The sequence below is a fragment of the Mesocricetus auratus genome, unplaced genomic scaffold, assembly GCF_017639785.1.
Source record: "Mesocricetus auratus isolate SY011 unplaced genomic scaffold, BCM_Maur_2.0 Super-Scaffold_100007, whole genome shotgun sequence".
Classification (NCBI taxonomy): Eukaryota; Metazoa; Chordata; class Mammalia; order Rodentia; family Cricetidae; genus Mesocricetus; species Mesocricetus auratus.
This window is the reverse complement of record NW_024429191.1, coordinates 44,862,160-44,877,851: the sequence shown is the minus strand read 5'-3', so window position 1 is coordinate 44,877,851 and position 15,692 is coordinate 44,862,160. Positions and strand designations below refer to the sequence as shown.

Here is a 15,692-nt window from a genome sequence, read left to right as displayed (position 1 = left end):
AGTGTGTGTCAGGAGCTACCCATCAGCACTGACTGATGTGGACAAATGTGCACCCTCTGGCATTGACTGCCCTCCAGTGCCCATTAAGTATCTCCCAGCTCTCAATTTCTAGATATATCTCAAGGTGCTGAGGGGTAGGCCCTTTCTTTTGCAAGAAGGAGAAATTTCATGTAAATCTGTTAGCTAATATTTCAAAATGAAAAAGGGCCAGTTGCTATCTAATTGATATAAGACACCAGGTCACACACTTATTAGCTAAGTATCCCATCTTCAAGCAGGAGAATGATGCTCCATTCAGCTATTGTCGCTGGCTAGCTGCATCCATCCTCAGTATTAAGGGATCAAATAATCTAGGGGTTGGGTAGTAGGAAGCTGGGCTTGGACTGTATCTGAAAGTTATACTCAAAAGTGGTCTCTGGATCAAGAGAGCAGCACCTGGGGATGCAGTGGAAATACAAACCCCCAGGTCCCACTCCAAAAAATGAGGCTCACACGCAGTCAGATTTAAGAGTATTGTGCTCCAGAGAGACTCAGAATATCAAGGCACAGGGCTCAGGAACAACTTAGACTCTTGCTGTGAAGGAGCTATTTAAAACATAGTCAAGGAAAAAAGTACACACACACAATACGTATATATTATATATATATGACATAAAAGTAGAAAGAAAGCTGGGGTGTGAAGGACAATGATAATAAGAAGGGGGAGAACAAGAGAGGAAAACAGAGAAGAGGGAAAGAAGCAAGTGCTGCTTCAGAGGAAGTCAATGAGGTCCTACTTGGTGGACTTTAAGGAGGATGGCAGTGATGGAGAACAGGGGTAAGCCTGTATTTGAAGGGATAGTAGGGAGGCCATCTCTGTATCCTCTGAACTTGAAAAAAAGTTTTCTCTGAATGGCATTCTTTCTGTTCATTTTGGATCAACATGTGGTACCCAGAGCCCAAGAAGGTGCTCTCAAGGCTCCCACCACTAGATTCGTTCAGTTCCGATGCTTCACTTTCCTTCTCCCCTTCATCACTGGCCCCATCCTTGCCCCTCCTCATGCTCTGCCATCACACACCCCTCCATACTGTTGGCTCAGCCTCCTGCTTGATCATTTCTGCTCAGGCAATGAGGGCAGTGGGAAGCGGTGAGAAGCATGGATGGCACAGCATCTCTCATTGCTGTGAGTCTGGTCCCATCCCCCCTCATTTCAGAAGCTCATCAGTACAGAAGCCAGGGCCCCTTATCACATAGATGGGAGGACACTTTCTTATTCTGTGATGAGCAGGAAAGGACAGTTTAGAGGTAAAGCTGTAGGGGTCCCCACAGGGATATTGATAGAATGAATAAGACATACATATCCACAGGCTGTCTGTTGCTGTCATTAGCTGTGCTTGGGTACCTAAATAGTTAATCCAAGTGCACAAAGTTAAATTATACACAAACTCCCTGTAGCCTGAGTACGAACTTTAACTCAAGTGCTGGACTGAAACTCATCTCTTCTGCATGTCGGACTCTGAGCCTTACCTTGCCTCATGTCAGTACGGTCAAACCCTAAACATGACTTACCATAACCTTACCCGGTGTGAACCCTGATCTCCACCAGACCCTCGCCTACTGTGTCAGCACTGGTAATGATGCTTCTCTTCTAGGACACTCTGGAAATGTGTTCCCGGGAGACGGAGTTCAAGAGCATCCTCTTTGCTCTCTGTTACTTTCATGCAGTGGTTGCTGAAAGACGGAAGTTTGGGCCACAGGGATGGAATCGCTCCTACCCTTTTAACACGGGAGACCTCACCATCTCTGTCAATGTGCTCTACAATTTCCTGGAGGCTAACACAAAGGTATAGCAAAGAGGTATGAGTGAAGGTCATTATGATGTGGCCTTCCCATACACAAGGGTTTTGTGGAAGGATGAAGGTTTAAGACCCCACACAAGTAACTTAAGGAAGTTCCAGGTCTGGAACCAGCCTGAGGCTGAGAAGTACTTCTATGAAGTCAGAGCACAGGAAGCATGGGAACCCATGCTGTTAGCCCCATTGAGAATCCCTCCAAACATCCATCAGACCACCTGTATGTGCTCACATCATAGTAGGGATTTGTAGATCAACAAGAAGAGACCCCATACTCACCTATCATATGTTCCCAATGCAACTTCATTAGCCAATGGGGCAGAGCTTTCATTGGTACACACAGCTCCTCCTATGGATATGATTTTGCCACAGGTGGAGAAAAGGCCAAATTCATACTGTAGCCAGCCACCTCTTTGTGGATTCCATCTCAGAGAAACCTCTGCTAACAAAGCCTTCTGTCTAAAGGACTGTTCATATCATCAAGCCCCTCTTGTCTGAAGCATCAGCAAGGGCACCATAGGCTCGAATACCTTGAGAAATCCTGCCAGGAGCCCTGGGTCCTAGGAAGCCCAGCCCCAGAGTCTCTCCCCTTTGTTGGCCGGCTTGTTGCAAATGCTTTCCATCTCTGACTCTTACCCCAGAGATCTTCTAAGCTGTGTTTTATTTACTCTGAACTTTCAGAGGGGACAACTGATCCTGTTATTAACAACAGAAAAATGTGAAAAGGGTCATGGTTCTCACTGCCTTCATTTGACATTCATTGCCTATGTGAAGGGCTTCTAGGAAAAGCCAGCTATAAACCTTTAGTGATATCCCCAAGCATGCTCAATACTGCCAGGCTCTGCGGGCACAAAGTTTAAAAAGGCATCGCTTTTAATCTCAGGAAGATTGCAGCACCAAAGCTTATGAGGAAATCTTTCCGGCTCTCTTGCCTCTGACTCAGGTGCCCTACGATGACCTGCGCTACCTGTTTGGTGAGATCATGTATGGAGGCCATATTACAGATGACTGGGACAGGAGACTCTGCAGAACCTATTTGGAGGAATTCATTAGGCCAGAAATGCTAGAAGGAGAGCTGTCCCTGGCGCCAGGGTTCCCACTCCCAGGCAACATGGACTACAGTGGTTATCATCAGGTGAGGCATAGCTGTGCGTACAGCAGTGTGATGGTCTCGTGGGGGGTGGGAGGGTGGATTGATCATCCTGTCTGCCCTGCACAGCTCAGCATGCACATGCTCACACTGGAACAAGACTGGGGACCAGGAAAGGGCATCCAGAAAGGCTGAGCAGATTTCAGCCTTACTCTCTTACTCTCTGCCCCTTAAGTTTCGCTCAACCCAAGAGGCTCAGGATTTCCAGCCTCAGATTAAAGATGAAATTAAGCCTGGAGATCTTTGTATCCTTGATGTTTGATTCCATAATTCTATTTGTCAGTCTTTTCTAAAAATAGCATCCCAGGGCAGTTACTTACTTGTTTTTATTCAAGATGTTGCCAAAAAAAAAACCAATATTAACAGGGAAAACTCTCAGGTAAGAACTTCAAAATCTTTGCATAAATGTTATCAGTATCTTGATAGAAAATGATCTTTTGTCCAGATCACTCACTCCCCCCATTTCCTGTTGGTTGCTATGGACATAGGCATGTATACTCACATAAAAGAAAAACAGTTTCACTGAGACTTTTCTTACTATCATTTCAGTTTTTCATGTGCTTTTATTGCATTTATTTTTAAATCATTCAGCTCTCTTTTTAACCTGCCATGAGAAATCTACTGAGAGAAGGGAGTGGGGTGCGGTCGTTAGACTTTTAAGATTGTCAAAAGAACTAAAACTTACTAAAGTTTATACCAAATTTAAGGGAAAAGAGTGGTCATAGAAACTTTAAAACAACTTTTAATTCAGAAAACTTAAGAATCACAGTCTCTGTTACTGATTGTTGTAAGCTGAAATAAACTCTTGCATCCCCAAGTTTAAAAAAAAAAAGTCACAGTCACAGAGTCACACCTGTAAGAAGAAATTCAAAATGAGGGGAATCCTTGTGAGAAATAAGGAGCTTCTAACCATCTGAAAGGCTTTGCCCAAGATGATAGTGCAAGAGCATCCCCTGGTGTCTGTGGACAATCCACCTGCCAGAGCCGAGGACACATGGTCCTTGTGTCTCACAGGAACAGGACTTGCACATTCTCAAAAGGCTGAGGTAGAATCCCTTCCTCGCATGTCCCTGGAATCTGCCAGATCAAAGATGGTTCTAGAGCACCTGCCAAGGGCCCAGAAATGGGCTGGAAAAAAATGCAAGGAAAAACTGCAAAGCTGCCTTTAAAGAATGAGCAACATTTAAACTAGTCAGTAACACCACCAAGAAATCCCAAAAGTTCCTTGAGGAATTTAACTGGGGATGTACCTTTTGCCTTAAAAAAAAAAAAAGAACTGCAAAGGGACACACAAAACAATCAGTGAAGAAACAAACTGGGCAAGATTCTTGAGCAGTCTGTGGCTACCAGAATTAACCAGAGACATGTTTGGGTGACACAGTGTTTTAAGTGCTTCAACTCCAGTTCCTTTTCTTGGGAGTGCGAGCCCTCCAGTTTGTACGGGAGTTTATATTTTGTATGGGAGTTGCGGGGAGCTGGTCTGGTAGGAGAGGAGGATGATGTCAGGAGCAGACTGGGGGAAACTGGACAGTGGGTGAAGTATGCTGTGGTCCTCCACTGGGATGTTAGCACCGTGTCCCACAGAGGACCTTGCAGATAGGAGACGAGTTAGTTACTCTGGCTAATCTCGCCTTTGGTTTCAGTACATCGATGCTGAGCTGCCCCCTGAGTCTCCCTACCTGTATGGCCTTCACCCGAATGCTGAGATTGGCTTTCTTACCCAGACATCGGAAAAGCTCTTCCGAACAGTGCTGGAGATGCAGCCTAGGGACCACCAATCTGGAGATGGAGCTGGCATTACAAGGGAAGAAAAGGTGCGTGGTGGTTCTTGTCTGAGATATTTTGGGGATCCAAAGGCTTGCAAATGGGCGCCTTCTTCTGCTAACAACATTGGCAGGAAGTCCTTGACATTGGGATTGGCAGATGGCTTTGCCAGTTCAAAGTCAGATTTCATTTGCCTTGTGTGCTGAGATGAGGGAAGGTCAGGGCTAGGCAGGAAGGACTTAGGGACACTGATACCAACTTATGGATTTTTTTGAGGCAAAATAAACAATGGTGTCACAATTAGCTGTAAAATACCTCTCCACTCACCTGCCAACTAGACCCCATCTGGACAGCCACACTTCTCTCATTGTGGATGACCTTCAACCCCAGTATTAATGGACACAAAATGCTTCAAGGGAGGGAAGTTGCATGAAGCTAGGGAGAAATTACAGAGTAGAAAACAAATCAAGGCATACAGGTTTGAGGAGAACCAAATGCTTAACATGATGTAGGGGAACAGAAGACAGAAGAATGGACTACCAGAGTGAAATTTCTTGATAATTTTTTTCTTGAATTCTTCTTAGAAGAGGTGTCTGTCTGCCAACCCACATCCACCCCACAACACTGCCAGATCCCTCCAACTCAGTGGTTTTCAACCTTCCTAGTGCTGTGATTTCTTGTTTTATTGCTACTCCATTACTGCAATTTTGCTGTTATGAATTGTAATGTAAAAATTTGATATGCGGCATCTCTCATAACCCACAGGTTGAGAACCATTGCTCTAAATGGTGCCACCATGGGGCTCATAAGGAAACAGCCTTGGAAGGTTAGGGTGGTAAAGCTAGACACTTATCAAACATTCATGCTGCAAGGACTGATTCTTAGAAAGCAAAGTGATTGAAACTGAGGGGGCTAGACTTTCGTTAAAAGTTGGGAGTCATATCCTTCAAATAGGAGTTATAAAGTTATAATATGCAATTAAAACAAGCCACAGGGCTTGAAAGTATAATTCTGAGGGATATGTGTAAAGCTCAGTAATAAAGTAACTTGCCTGCATGTACAAAGTCCTTAAATCCAATCTTCAGAACTTGGAAAAAAGGAAAGGGAATTCTGAGTCGTAGATAGGAGGTAATTGGTTACTGGCACATCTCTGTGACCAGAATGCCCAACAGAAACAATTTAGGAAGAGTGTGCTTTGGCTGATGGCTTCAGAGGGATTTCTACTCCCATGGCATGAAATGCAGTGTAGAACAGCTCCTCCATGGTGGTAGGAACATGGGGTAGACCTGTTCTTCACACCAGAATAGACCACAAAGCAGAGAGAGCATGGTAGAAGCAGGGGTGAAAAGCAGACCCCAGTGATCTTTTTCTGCAAGTTGGCCCTATCTACTTCCCAGAGATCAGCAGCCTTTAAATGAACAGTTCAGATTCAAACCATGACATGGGGTTAGGCCCAGGAGTGGTACACTAATGATTGTGATGCAGATGAGCATACTAATTACACCATTCTATGTGTAAGATAAAATCAGAGAATGAGGGGAAGCAGTGACATTGCCCAGAAAGAAAAATGCCAGGACTGTGTAAGTGATGGACAGGAGCCTTCAAGCGAGGTTCAGCTCTCATCATGCATAGCATACATGCAGATTATTGGGTACATGTCCCATCATGTCTTGTCTCACTACTTGGCCAAGGAATTGTTTTTTACATGGTTCCTATGTTCTTGTAGTTCTGCAGATAGTGAGGAAGAGAGCCAAAGCCAGAGCTCTCCTTTTCACCCATACTCTTGAAACCTTGAACCAAGTCTACTGCCATGTTCACACCTTCATGAGGGGAAGCTGGGGTTAGTGTGGCTAGCTGCTGTGAGCCTAGAAGAAAGAGAGAAAGAAAGGCAAGGGTTGGGAAAGTTGGGGAGGAGACAAGCAGTGTCTACCATACTGTAACCCAAGTAGGTTTCTCTGAGGGCACTGGAGGTTCACTGGACAACCTGGCCTAGAACTGCTGCTTGGTCTTGACTACTTGGGGCAGACAAATCTGCTGACAGCCAGGAGGAGAGCACTATAACTGCACAAACCTGGGTAACTTACACAGCAGAAAGTCAAGTCCTCATCTATCTAAAAACTAGCATCCCCAGTAAGGTGCAGGTGGATGTGATTGTTTCTCGGGCATCACTTCTTGGCTTGCAGTGGCCACTTCTTCAATTGTGTCCTCATGTGGCCTTGTTTTCTTTTATGCTGTACCCAAACCCCCTCTTCTGCACTAATAAAGCTGAATTCAGGCCAACCCTTAATTTCCTCTATAGAGGTCTGTGTTCAGATCCAGTCATATTCTGAGATACTGAGAACTGGGGTTCAACATTTAAACCTGGAGGGGATGCTAATCAGTCAGAGCGCTGGTCTCCTCTGGCAGTGCCCTGGGATGCGAGCCTACATCCCTTCTGTGATGAAACAGTTTGGTGCTAAAGGACAGGATTTCTTAGTGCTGAAAAAACAGCTAGCCTTTTAGAGAAAAGTAAACCAGATTCGCTACGCTTTGATGAAAGTATAAATTCCTCACATATTTAAATGCAAGACATGAAAACCACAGACACATTGCCAGACCTGTTTGTAGGGATGTTTTTATGCCTGTACAAAGAAGGTACTTGCAACGATTTAGGAACCTCAGAGTCTAGGAACACAAAGATTGATACTTTTAGTGAATTCCATTTCTTTAAGGCCTAGAGCGATGGCTTAGGTGTGCTTGCTGCTTAGGTTCAGGTCCCAGCACCCACATCAGGCAGCTCACAACCACCTGTAATTCCCGTTTGGGTGGGGATCAAAGGTAAGCATTCAATAAGAAAAGTGACATTATCTCAGTGACACCTAAGGAAAGCAAAATGTCATTTTTCATAATGCTAAAGGTTTTCAAATGTCATGATCCATAGTGGCGAGACCTAAAAAGGTAGGTCCATTCATCTGTTGGTAAAGGTTGAATTGACAGAACAATCTGACAGTAGCTGCCCAAGTTCAGAATGTTCGTTTTCTACTCATGATTCTGTTTCTTAGAAACTAGCCACTGAAAGCACTCAAACATACACGGATGATTTTATGATGTATTTACACTTATTTATTGCAGAATTTTTATGATGTAGAAATGATGAACAGAACAATTACTTACCAATAGAAGGACAATAAATTATGCATGTCAAAACAGCAAAATAATCCATACTTGGAATTAAAGCCATCCCATATGTGGTGACAGAGGAGTGCACTTAAGATTTATAGGGAGGCCAGCCACAGTAGCACACACCTTTAATCCCAGCACTGGGAAGGCAACAGAAGGTAGATCCCAGTGAGTTCAAGGCCAGCCTGGTCTTCATAGCAAGTTCCAGGCCAGCCAGGGCCACAAAGTAAGACCCTGTCTCAATAAGTAAATAAATAGGATTACAGGGACAGCTCTGTAGCTCAGTGGTTGAGTGCTTTCCTAGCATGCAGAAGACCCTAGGTTCAATCCTCAGTACTGAGGGGGAGAAAAGAAAAGACATATATATATATATATATATATATATGTGTGTGTGTGTGTGTGTGTGTGTGTGTGTGTGTGTGATATTCGTGCCTGTGGAGAGGGCTAGAGAGAGAGAGAGAGAGAGAGAGAGAGAGAGAGAGAGAGAGAGAGAGAGAGAGAGAGACTGGTAGATGGATGGGTGATAAATGCATAAATGATAATTGTTAAGTGAATGTGGCTAGCTGGCTGATGACTGCAAGGACAAAGTGTTCTATACATTGAAGGAAATCTGCATGACCCAATCAACTATTGGCAGCTTAACAGTATTTTCCCTCTTACAAGAAGGTTCTAGAAGGTGTTTTCCTGATATTTATGGTAAATATGTATTACTTTACTAAATAGAAGGAAAAGCAAAGGTATTGGTTCATGGAAATGACATAGACCTAAGCCCTTGGAGCCCACCTGTCCCCTCCGAAGGCCCCCTGGGGCTCCCTGAGCATGAGAGAGACCTCCTTTGTCTGTGTCCAGTTCCTCCCCATCCCCAGCTCCTTCCGAGGACTCCAAAATCCTCCTGACCTGATGAGAGGCAGGAAAGAACTCTGTGTCCCCATCCTTGTGTATTTTGGAGCAATGCCTCTAGACCATCTTTTCATCTCTTTGTGAGTCACAGCCAAATGGCCGCTCACTGATACAGAACTGTTTCTTCAATTCCACTCCAGAGACAGAAATATAATATAAATTTAGCCATTTGTCTTTGGCTCTGGCAGCAGCTTTCAGGTACCATTAAAATTCCATTCTACTTTTTGCTATGACAGCAACCAGAGACCCATTTGGCGTGGGGTGATAGGCTCTTGGTTTCTTTTTTTTTTCCTTTTTTTTTTCTAGCATCAGCTCTTTTCCTGGGGAATGGATTGTGTGTTAGCAATTCAAGGCAAGGTGAATATTAATCATCCTTTACATTTATATAGTCCTTCAAAGCTTTCAGATGCTGTGATATCCATCAGTTCATTTGATTTGATCTTCAAGTCAACCCTGGGAATTGGGGGAGGGGAGCCAGCCAAGACAGACTCTAGTGGATATGTTTATGGATGAAAACCTAAGGCCTAACTGACTTGCTTGCATCCCATGAGAACTGAGTAAGAAGATGCTTGGGCCCAGCGACTGTGTCCAGAAAGATGGGGAAGAAATCATTTCTCTAAGGGGATAGAGGCCTGCTGTTGGAGGAAGGGATGGAGATGTAAAGCTTACAAAGCCCAGGCAGGTGCAGGCCTCGAGAGCCCTGCTTAGGACCTGAAGGGCTGGTGCTGGTTCACCTGCTCCCACTTCCAGCTCCCCCCCCCACTCTGCTGCACATATGGCCATTCTGTGTGTGCAGCTTCATTTGTCTTTCTCTGCTAACACCCCTCCTGGGCTTACCCCAAAATGGCAGACTCAGCCTCCAAGTGCTTGGCCCCAAATAACCCACAATCTCTGTAACTCAGTTCCAATTTTCTAGGAGAGAAATCCAGCTTATTCTGGCTCCCCTGGTCTAATTAGCTGATAGTTTGTGTGGGAATAGGGACTGTGGGAGGGAGTTTAAGTGATAGATGGCCATGTCTCTTTCAGAATTCACAAACAGAAAGCCACAGTCTTGCCTCCTGGAAATACAGAATAGAAAGAAATGGGGGCGAGGGGAAATCCCTCAATATCCATGCCCCTCCCTATGGATGCCAAACTCCCAAATGCCTTATGTTGATGGCTTAGTATCTGCATATAAGTTATGTGCATCCTCTGGTATACTTTTATATAGTGCTGGACCTCATGCGTACTGGGCAGGTGCTCTGAGGTACAGCACACCCATTTCATATACCTTAAATCACCCCTAGATGAGTCTAAGGTTGTACAAACAGTTACACCGTTTATGGAATAATGACAAGGTACGTTTGTGTTTGATCCACGATTCGCAGGACCTGAGGATGTGGGAACCACTGCCTTGAAAGGCTGTCGACATGTGCATCTGCACCCACACACACGTTTGTCACAGGTGCTTACCACTTCAGCCCCATGTGGTCTACAAGGAGCATCTTTTTTTTTTTATGGGTATAGTGAACTTTATTGATGGTATTCAAGAGAGCAGGGCTCCCTAAGCCCCTCCTTTATTCTGGGGGTCTGGGATGGAAACTGTGAGGGAGATGACCAGTGTGGGGGTTGTTGGACAGGCACTGCTCAGCAGCCAGGGCCTCTCTCTTGCTTGAGTTCTTGCTGGGGTGGATGGTCCAGGGTGGGTCACTTACTCCTTGGAGGCCATTTAGGCCATGAGGTCCACCACCCTGTTGCTGTAGCCGAATTCATTGTCATACCAAGAGATGAGCTTTATGAAGTTGTCATTGAGAGCAATGCCAGCCCCAGCATCAAAGGTGGAAGAGTGGGAGTCACTGTTGAAGTCGCAGGAGGTCCTCAGTGTAGCCCAGGATGCCCTTCAGTGGGCCCTCGAACGCCTGCTTCACCACCTTCTTGATGTCTTCATACTTGGCAGCTTTCTCCAGGCGACATGTCAGATCCACAATGGACATGTTGGGGGTAGGAACACAGAAGGCCATGCCAGTGAGCTTCCCGTTCAGCTCTGGGATGACCTTGCCCATAGCCTTGGCAGCACCAGTGGATGCAGGGATGATGTTCTGGGCAGCCCCACGGCCATCACGCCACAGCTTCCCGGAGGGGCCATCCACAGTCTTCTGGGTGGCCGTGATGGCATGGACTGTGGTCATGAGTCCTTCCACAATGCCAAAGTTGTCATAGATGACCTTGGCCAGGGGGGCTAAGCAGTTGGTGGTGCAGGATGCATTGCTGACAATCTTGAGGGAGTTGTCGTACTTGTCATGGTTCACACCCATCACAAACATGGGGGCATCAGCAGAAGGTGCGGAGATGATGACCCTCTTGGCTCCACCCTTCAAGTGGGCCCCAGCCTTTTCCATAGTGGTGAAGACACCAGTAGACTCCACAACATACTCGGCACCTGGAAGATGGTGATGGCCTTCCCGTTGATGACAAGCTTCCCATTCTCAGCCTTGACTGTGCCTTTGAACTTGCCATGGGTAGAGTCATACTGGAACATGTAGACCATGTAGTTGAGGTCAATGAAGGGGTAATTGATGGCAACAATCTCCACTTTGCCAGAAGTGAAGGCAGCCCTGGTAACCAGGCGTCCAATACAGCCAAATCCGTTCACTCCGACCTTCACCATTGTGTCTCAGGAACGAGTCTGGTACTGCACAAAGAGATGCGGCTGCGTCTAGAACAGGGAGGAGCAGAGAGCCCTACAAGGAGCATCTTATGTCAAAGTCTTTCTAGTTTAGTTCCTGTAGTAACTGGGTCAGCCTGTTTTTCCACCTCAATTCTTAGAAAGATGTGTTGACCTTTTTAAGCTGGTGACACAAGTCACAGTGAACTGGCCAGCCTCTGGAGAGCAGTGTCCTGAGGTCACTCCTTAGCCCTGACCTAGCTGACCTAAGCAAGCAAACTGGAGTGTGAAGAGAGGATGGGCAACAGATGATAGGTGATTGTCACCTAGTGTCCATTATAGGAGAATGGAACCGCTCTACTTAAAATATGTATTTTCTCAATTCTTTGAGAATTTCATACAATGCCTTTTGATCACCCCCACTCCTTCCTCTAACTCCATATTCAGGACTCTTACCTCCATACACTCTCAACTCCATGTTTTTTTTTTTATCAGCTCATGGGCGGGTGCTGCCTCACTTGGTCTTTTGCAAGCAACCACAGCTGAGATTGAGTTTAACAGTGTGACAGTCCTATCACATCCTGACAGTGCTTTGCTCAGGTTCTCACCAGCTTCTGGCTTTTACAATCTTCCTGTCCCCTCTCCAGCACTGGTCCTGATCCCTGGAGTAATACAGATGTCCCATGTGAGACCGAGCACTCCACAGTCACTTACTCGCAGCACTTTAACTGGTTTTGAGTTTCTGTGCTAACCCTCATCTACTGTACAGAACAACTCCTCTGAGATGAGGTCAAAGAGCTGCACTAATCTATGGGTAGAGAACTATGAATTTAGAATGTAGTTTGATACTATGTTCTTTTAGCACATTAATAAAAGTAGGAACCTAATATCCCTGGAACTTGTGAGGCCCCCAACCATGAGAGTATTGGCCAGATTTACCATACCAGGCATGTATTTCCATGGAGTCCCTCCTTAATCCCCTATTTTCTGCCATGGAGCAGGTCAAGGCCCTTCTAGAAGAAATACTGGATCGGGTGACAGAGGAGTTTAACATCCCAGAGCTGATGGCCAAGGTGGAGGAACGCACCCCCTACATTGTAGTTGCCTTCCAGGAGTGTGAACGCATGAACACCCTTACCAGAGAGATTCAGCGCTCACTGAGAGAGCTGCACCTCGGTTTACAGGTGAGCAAGGTCATGAGTAAGAGAAATATTGCCAGAGGACATGGCTGGACCCCGCAGGGACAGAGTGACAGACACTAAGGGGTCTGGAAGCTGAAGGGCAACTGTCCCAAAGCCACTTGCATGCCTAAGAGGTGTCACTCCATAGAAGCCAGAGTCTGGCCCTGGGGACCTCTAAAAGAATCTGCATAGTGCTTCACCCCTATTCAGTGGAGTCTTCTATGTCCATGGGTAATGATTTAGATCTGTAGTAAAAGAGTTATAATCTCCGGCTGTCGGAACAGCTCAGTGATAGAGCTTTCCCAACATACACAAGGTTTGATCCCCAGGGTCTTAGAAGTGTATGTATGTATGTGTGTGTCTATTATCCAGAAAATAGTTTTGTAGCTTACAGTGAAAACCAAGGTAGGCCCCAAAATCCAAGTCTGAATACTGCCGGTGCTTCATGTCTAGTTTTTGGAACTACAAAATCCAGTTGTGTGTGTGTGTGTGTGTGAAAAGCAATTGAATTTTCTACATGTAGAGCCCTATAGAAAGTACCACATACAGCAAAATCTAGGGTTGTTTTAATTTTTCTTCTTTTAATCTCCACCTCTCCACACGCATGCATAATATGGACAGAGGGAAATAATATGGAAGATGAGGACAGGCAGGTTTGATGGCCTTCAAATGCCACACCAGCATATAATCAAATAAATGCAAACTTCCACACCAGTGTCAAATGTAAAGCAGGCCCTTGCCCATCATATTTTGAATCTCTAGTCCTGGGTAAGCAGGTGTGTGGTAGCAATTATCCTGAGTAGATTTGCTGCGGTCATAGCTTATTGAAGCCGTAAAATTTGATGCAGGCTATTTACTCATTCGACTTCCAATTTGTTCACTCATTTTTCTTCTAAGAACCTTCACTGTGGCTCTGTGTAGTCAATCATGAAGAATGCCTGTGAAGACATGGGGAAGCAGTGTGGAGTTTCTCTCCTTTCAGTCTACTTCCCACAATGTTGATTGATGGGCTCCGTGAGGAAGGATACAAAGAGGCTAAAGAGGAGCCTTCCCTGCCAGAACAGCCTGATAGAAGATGCGGGTTCATAAGCAGGCTAGAGGAGGAAGCAGGCAAAGGCCTATGACACAAGGAAAGACCCCAGAGGAGAAGACACAGAGAGACCTTTGAGGAAAGGTAGATAGAGGGGCAGTTGAGGACAAAAGGACAGGGCTTCTAGAGAGCAGAGGACCCATAGGCTGCTCTAAGAGTTCACCTAGACAAGCAATAGTTTAAGTAAGGTGAACCTCCAGAAGGTGATAGGATGATGACCTACAAGTAGTGAGGAACCTGTGTGACCTGGAGGGTATTTTCCAATCAGAATCCTCTTAGGAAACAGTTTCATGAGCTTCCCCCAGAGTAGTCTGGTCATCAGACTCATAACACATTCTCCCATCTCTATCTCCATCTACCCGTCCTGCTGTCCTTCATGATGACATCATGGTGAAGCCCTGTAAGCAGTTCCAGGTGACCCTGGGGGTGAGTGCAGCTTCTAAAGCACAGCATGAGAAGGAGGAAAGGCAGAGGATGCCCTCCATGGCAAAAGGAGGCAGAGTTCAGAGCAGGGAAAGCAGCAGAGGAAGCCCCCCCCCCAGGAGGCAGGCTACAATAGGTGGGCCTCCCAGATGGGCTGGCCAGGACACAGAGCACACCAGCTCCTGCTAGATGGGACAGTGGGGAAGCCTGCTTCCAAGCTTGCAGGGGAGGGGGGGACAGGTGACCTGCTGACTTTTTCCTTTGTCCTTTACTTCTCTTCAGTTGTCATGTCACCACTCGAGGCTACCACTGGTCCCATGCAGTAAAAAAGTGGGCATCTCCAGTCCCCCAGCACATAAGACAAGCCAAATGACATCCCAACTAGGCACTACAGTTACAAAATACCTGACCCTTGAGTCATTAACCAAACACTCTTAGCCTTTATGATAAAAATGAACTGACTGGCTATAAGAACATATTCCCAGAAAGTCCTAGCTGAGCTGCCAGATACAGCTCTCTAAGCCTGGAGCGGCTCAGAGCACACAGAATGTGGGTAGGGAAGAAATCTGGGGAAAGCCAGTCAGCCATGGACAAGTTCCACAGAGAGAATTTCTCTTGGGAATTCACCACTGTCAGACATATGGCTCCCAGCCTCCCTAGGTCTTCTCATTCCCATTAGGCAGATGCACAAAAGCCTGAACTATGGAATTCTTAAATTGCGGGGTTTTTTTTTCATTATTTGTAATTTTCAAAGGAGCATATACTAATAAGACTATTTAGAAAATTCTCTTCCTACAGAGGTAAGCAAGAGAATCCAAGCTTTTAGACTTGTCCAAAACACTAGACACTAATATAAGTGACACATCAGATTTCAAAGATAAAAGACCAAAAACTGTAAAATATGTCATTAATAATTTATATTGATTGTATATTCAAATATTTGGTATTTTAAGTATCCTGCAAAGAAATATTAGAAAAATTAAACTCACCTGTTTCATGCTTTGAAAAGCAGCTGCCAGAAAAATCTCAGAACCCCCATGGATTCCATTTCACTTGGCTAGGCCAGCATCTGGGCATGTCTGGAACTTCTCATTACTCAAATGATGGATGGCTTTGGGTTTTTTTCACTATGCTTTAGTTTTTCTAAATTTGTGCACTGGTTCAAATACAAAGGCTGGCTTTCACTCCTGACGTCTTCAGACTATGTTGACTTCCAAATCAAATTGGGAAGGGCATAATGATCTTTTGATCATCACCTAATTCAGCAGTTACCCAGGCCTGATACCTTTAGCCAAAGGTATCTTGTTCTCTACCAGAGACTAAAATGAACAAGCCACTGCCAACTTCTGTCTGGAAGGCACAGTGGAAGATGTGGGACCCATATTCCACTTCCTGGTGACTTAAAAGCTAGTGGCCAGGAGTAATGATATATATCTATTTTAGCAATCCCTGAAAAGAATGGAGAGGAATGTGTCAGCACAGGGTGTGGCATCAAGTACTCAAGGAAGTGCTATCCCCAGCCTCTCTATGCCCTGATGCTGCTGCTGC

General features: G+C 45.4%; 1 protein-coding gene and 1 pseudogene across 9 annotated transcripts in view; one reads left to right on the top strand and one right to left on the bottom strand.

Moving 5' to 3' along the window:
• Positions 1-15,692, top strand: part of Dnah9 (dynein axonemal heavy chain 9) — a 337,403-nt gene that overhangs the window by 311,905 nt on the left and 9,806 nt on the right. For 6 of the 9 annotated variants that reach the window (XM_040748879.1, XM_040748877.1, XM_040748881.1 and 3 more), the window contains 4 exons: positions 1,633-1,824; positions 2,777-2,968; positions 4,627-4,797; positions 12,452-12,634. In XM_040748879.1, coding sequence (XP_040604813.1) covers positions 1,633-1,824; positions 2,777-2,968; positions 4,627-4,797; positions 12,452-12,634 — 738 coding nt within the window. Of the gene's footprint in view, positions 1-1,632; positions 1,838-2,776; positions 2,969-4,626; positions 4,798-12,451; positions 12,635-15,692 lie in introns of those variants that run through there. The other 3 variants (XM_040748878.1, XR_005878261.1, XM_040748880.1) reach the window with 3 other exon arrangements.
• Positions 10,305-11,468, bottom strand: LOC101834663 (annotated as a pseudogene).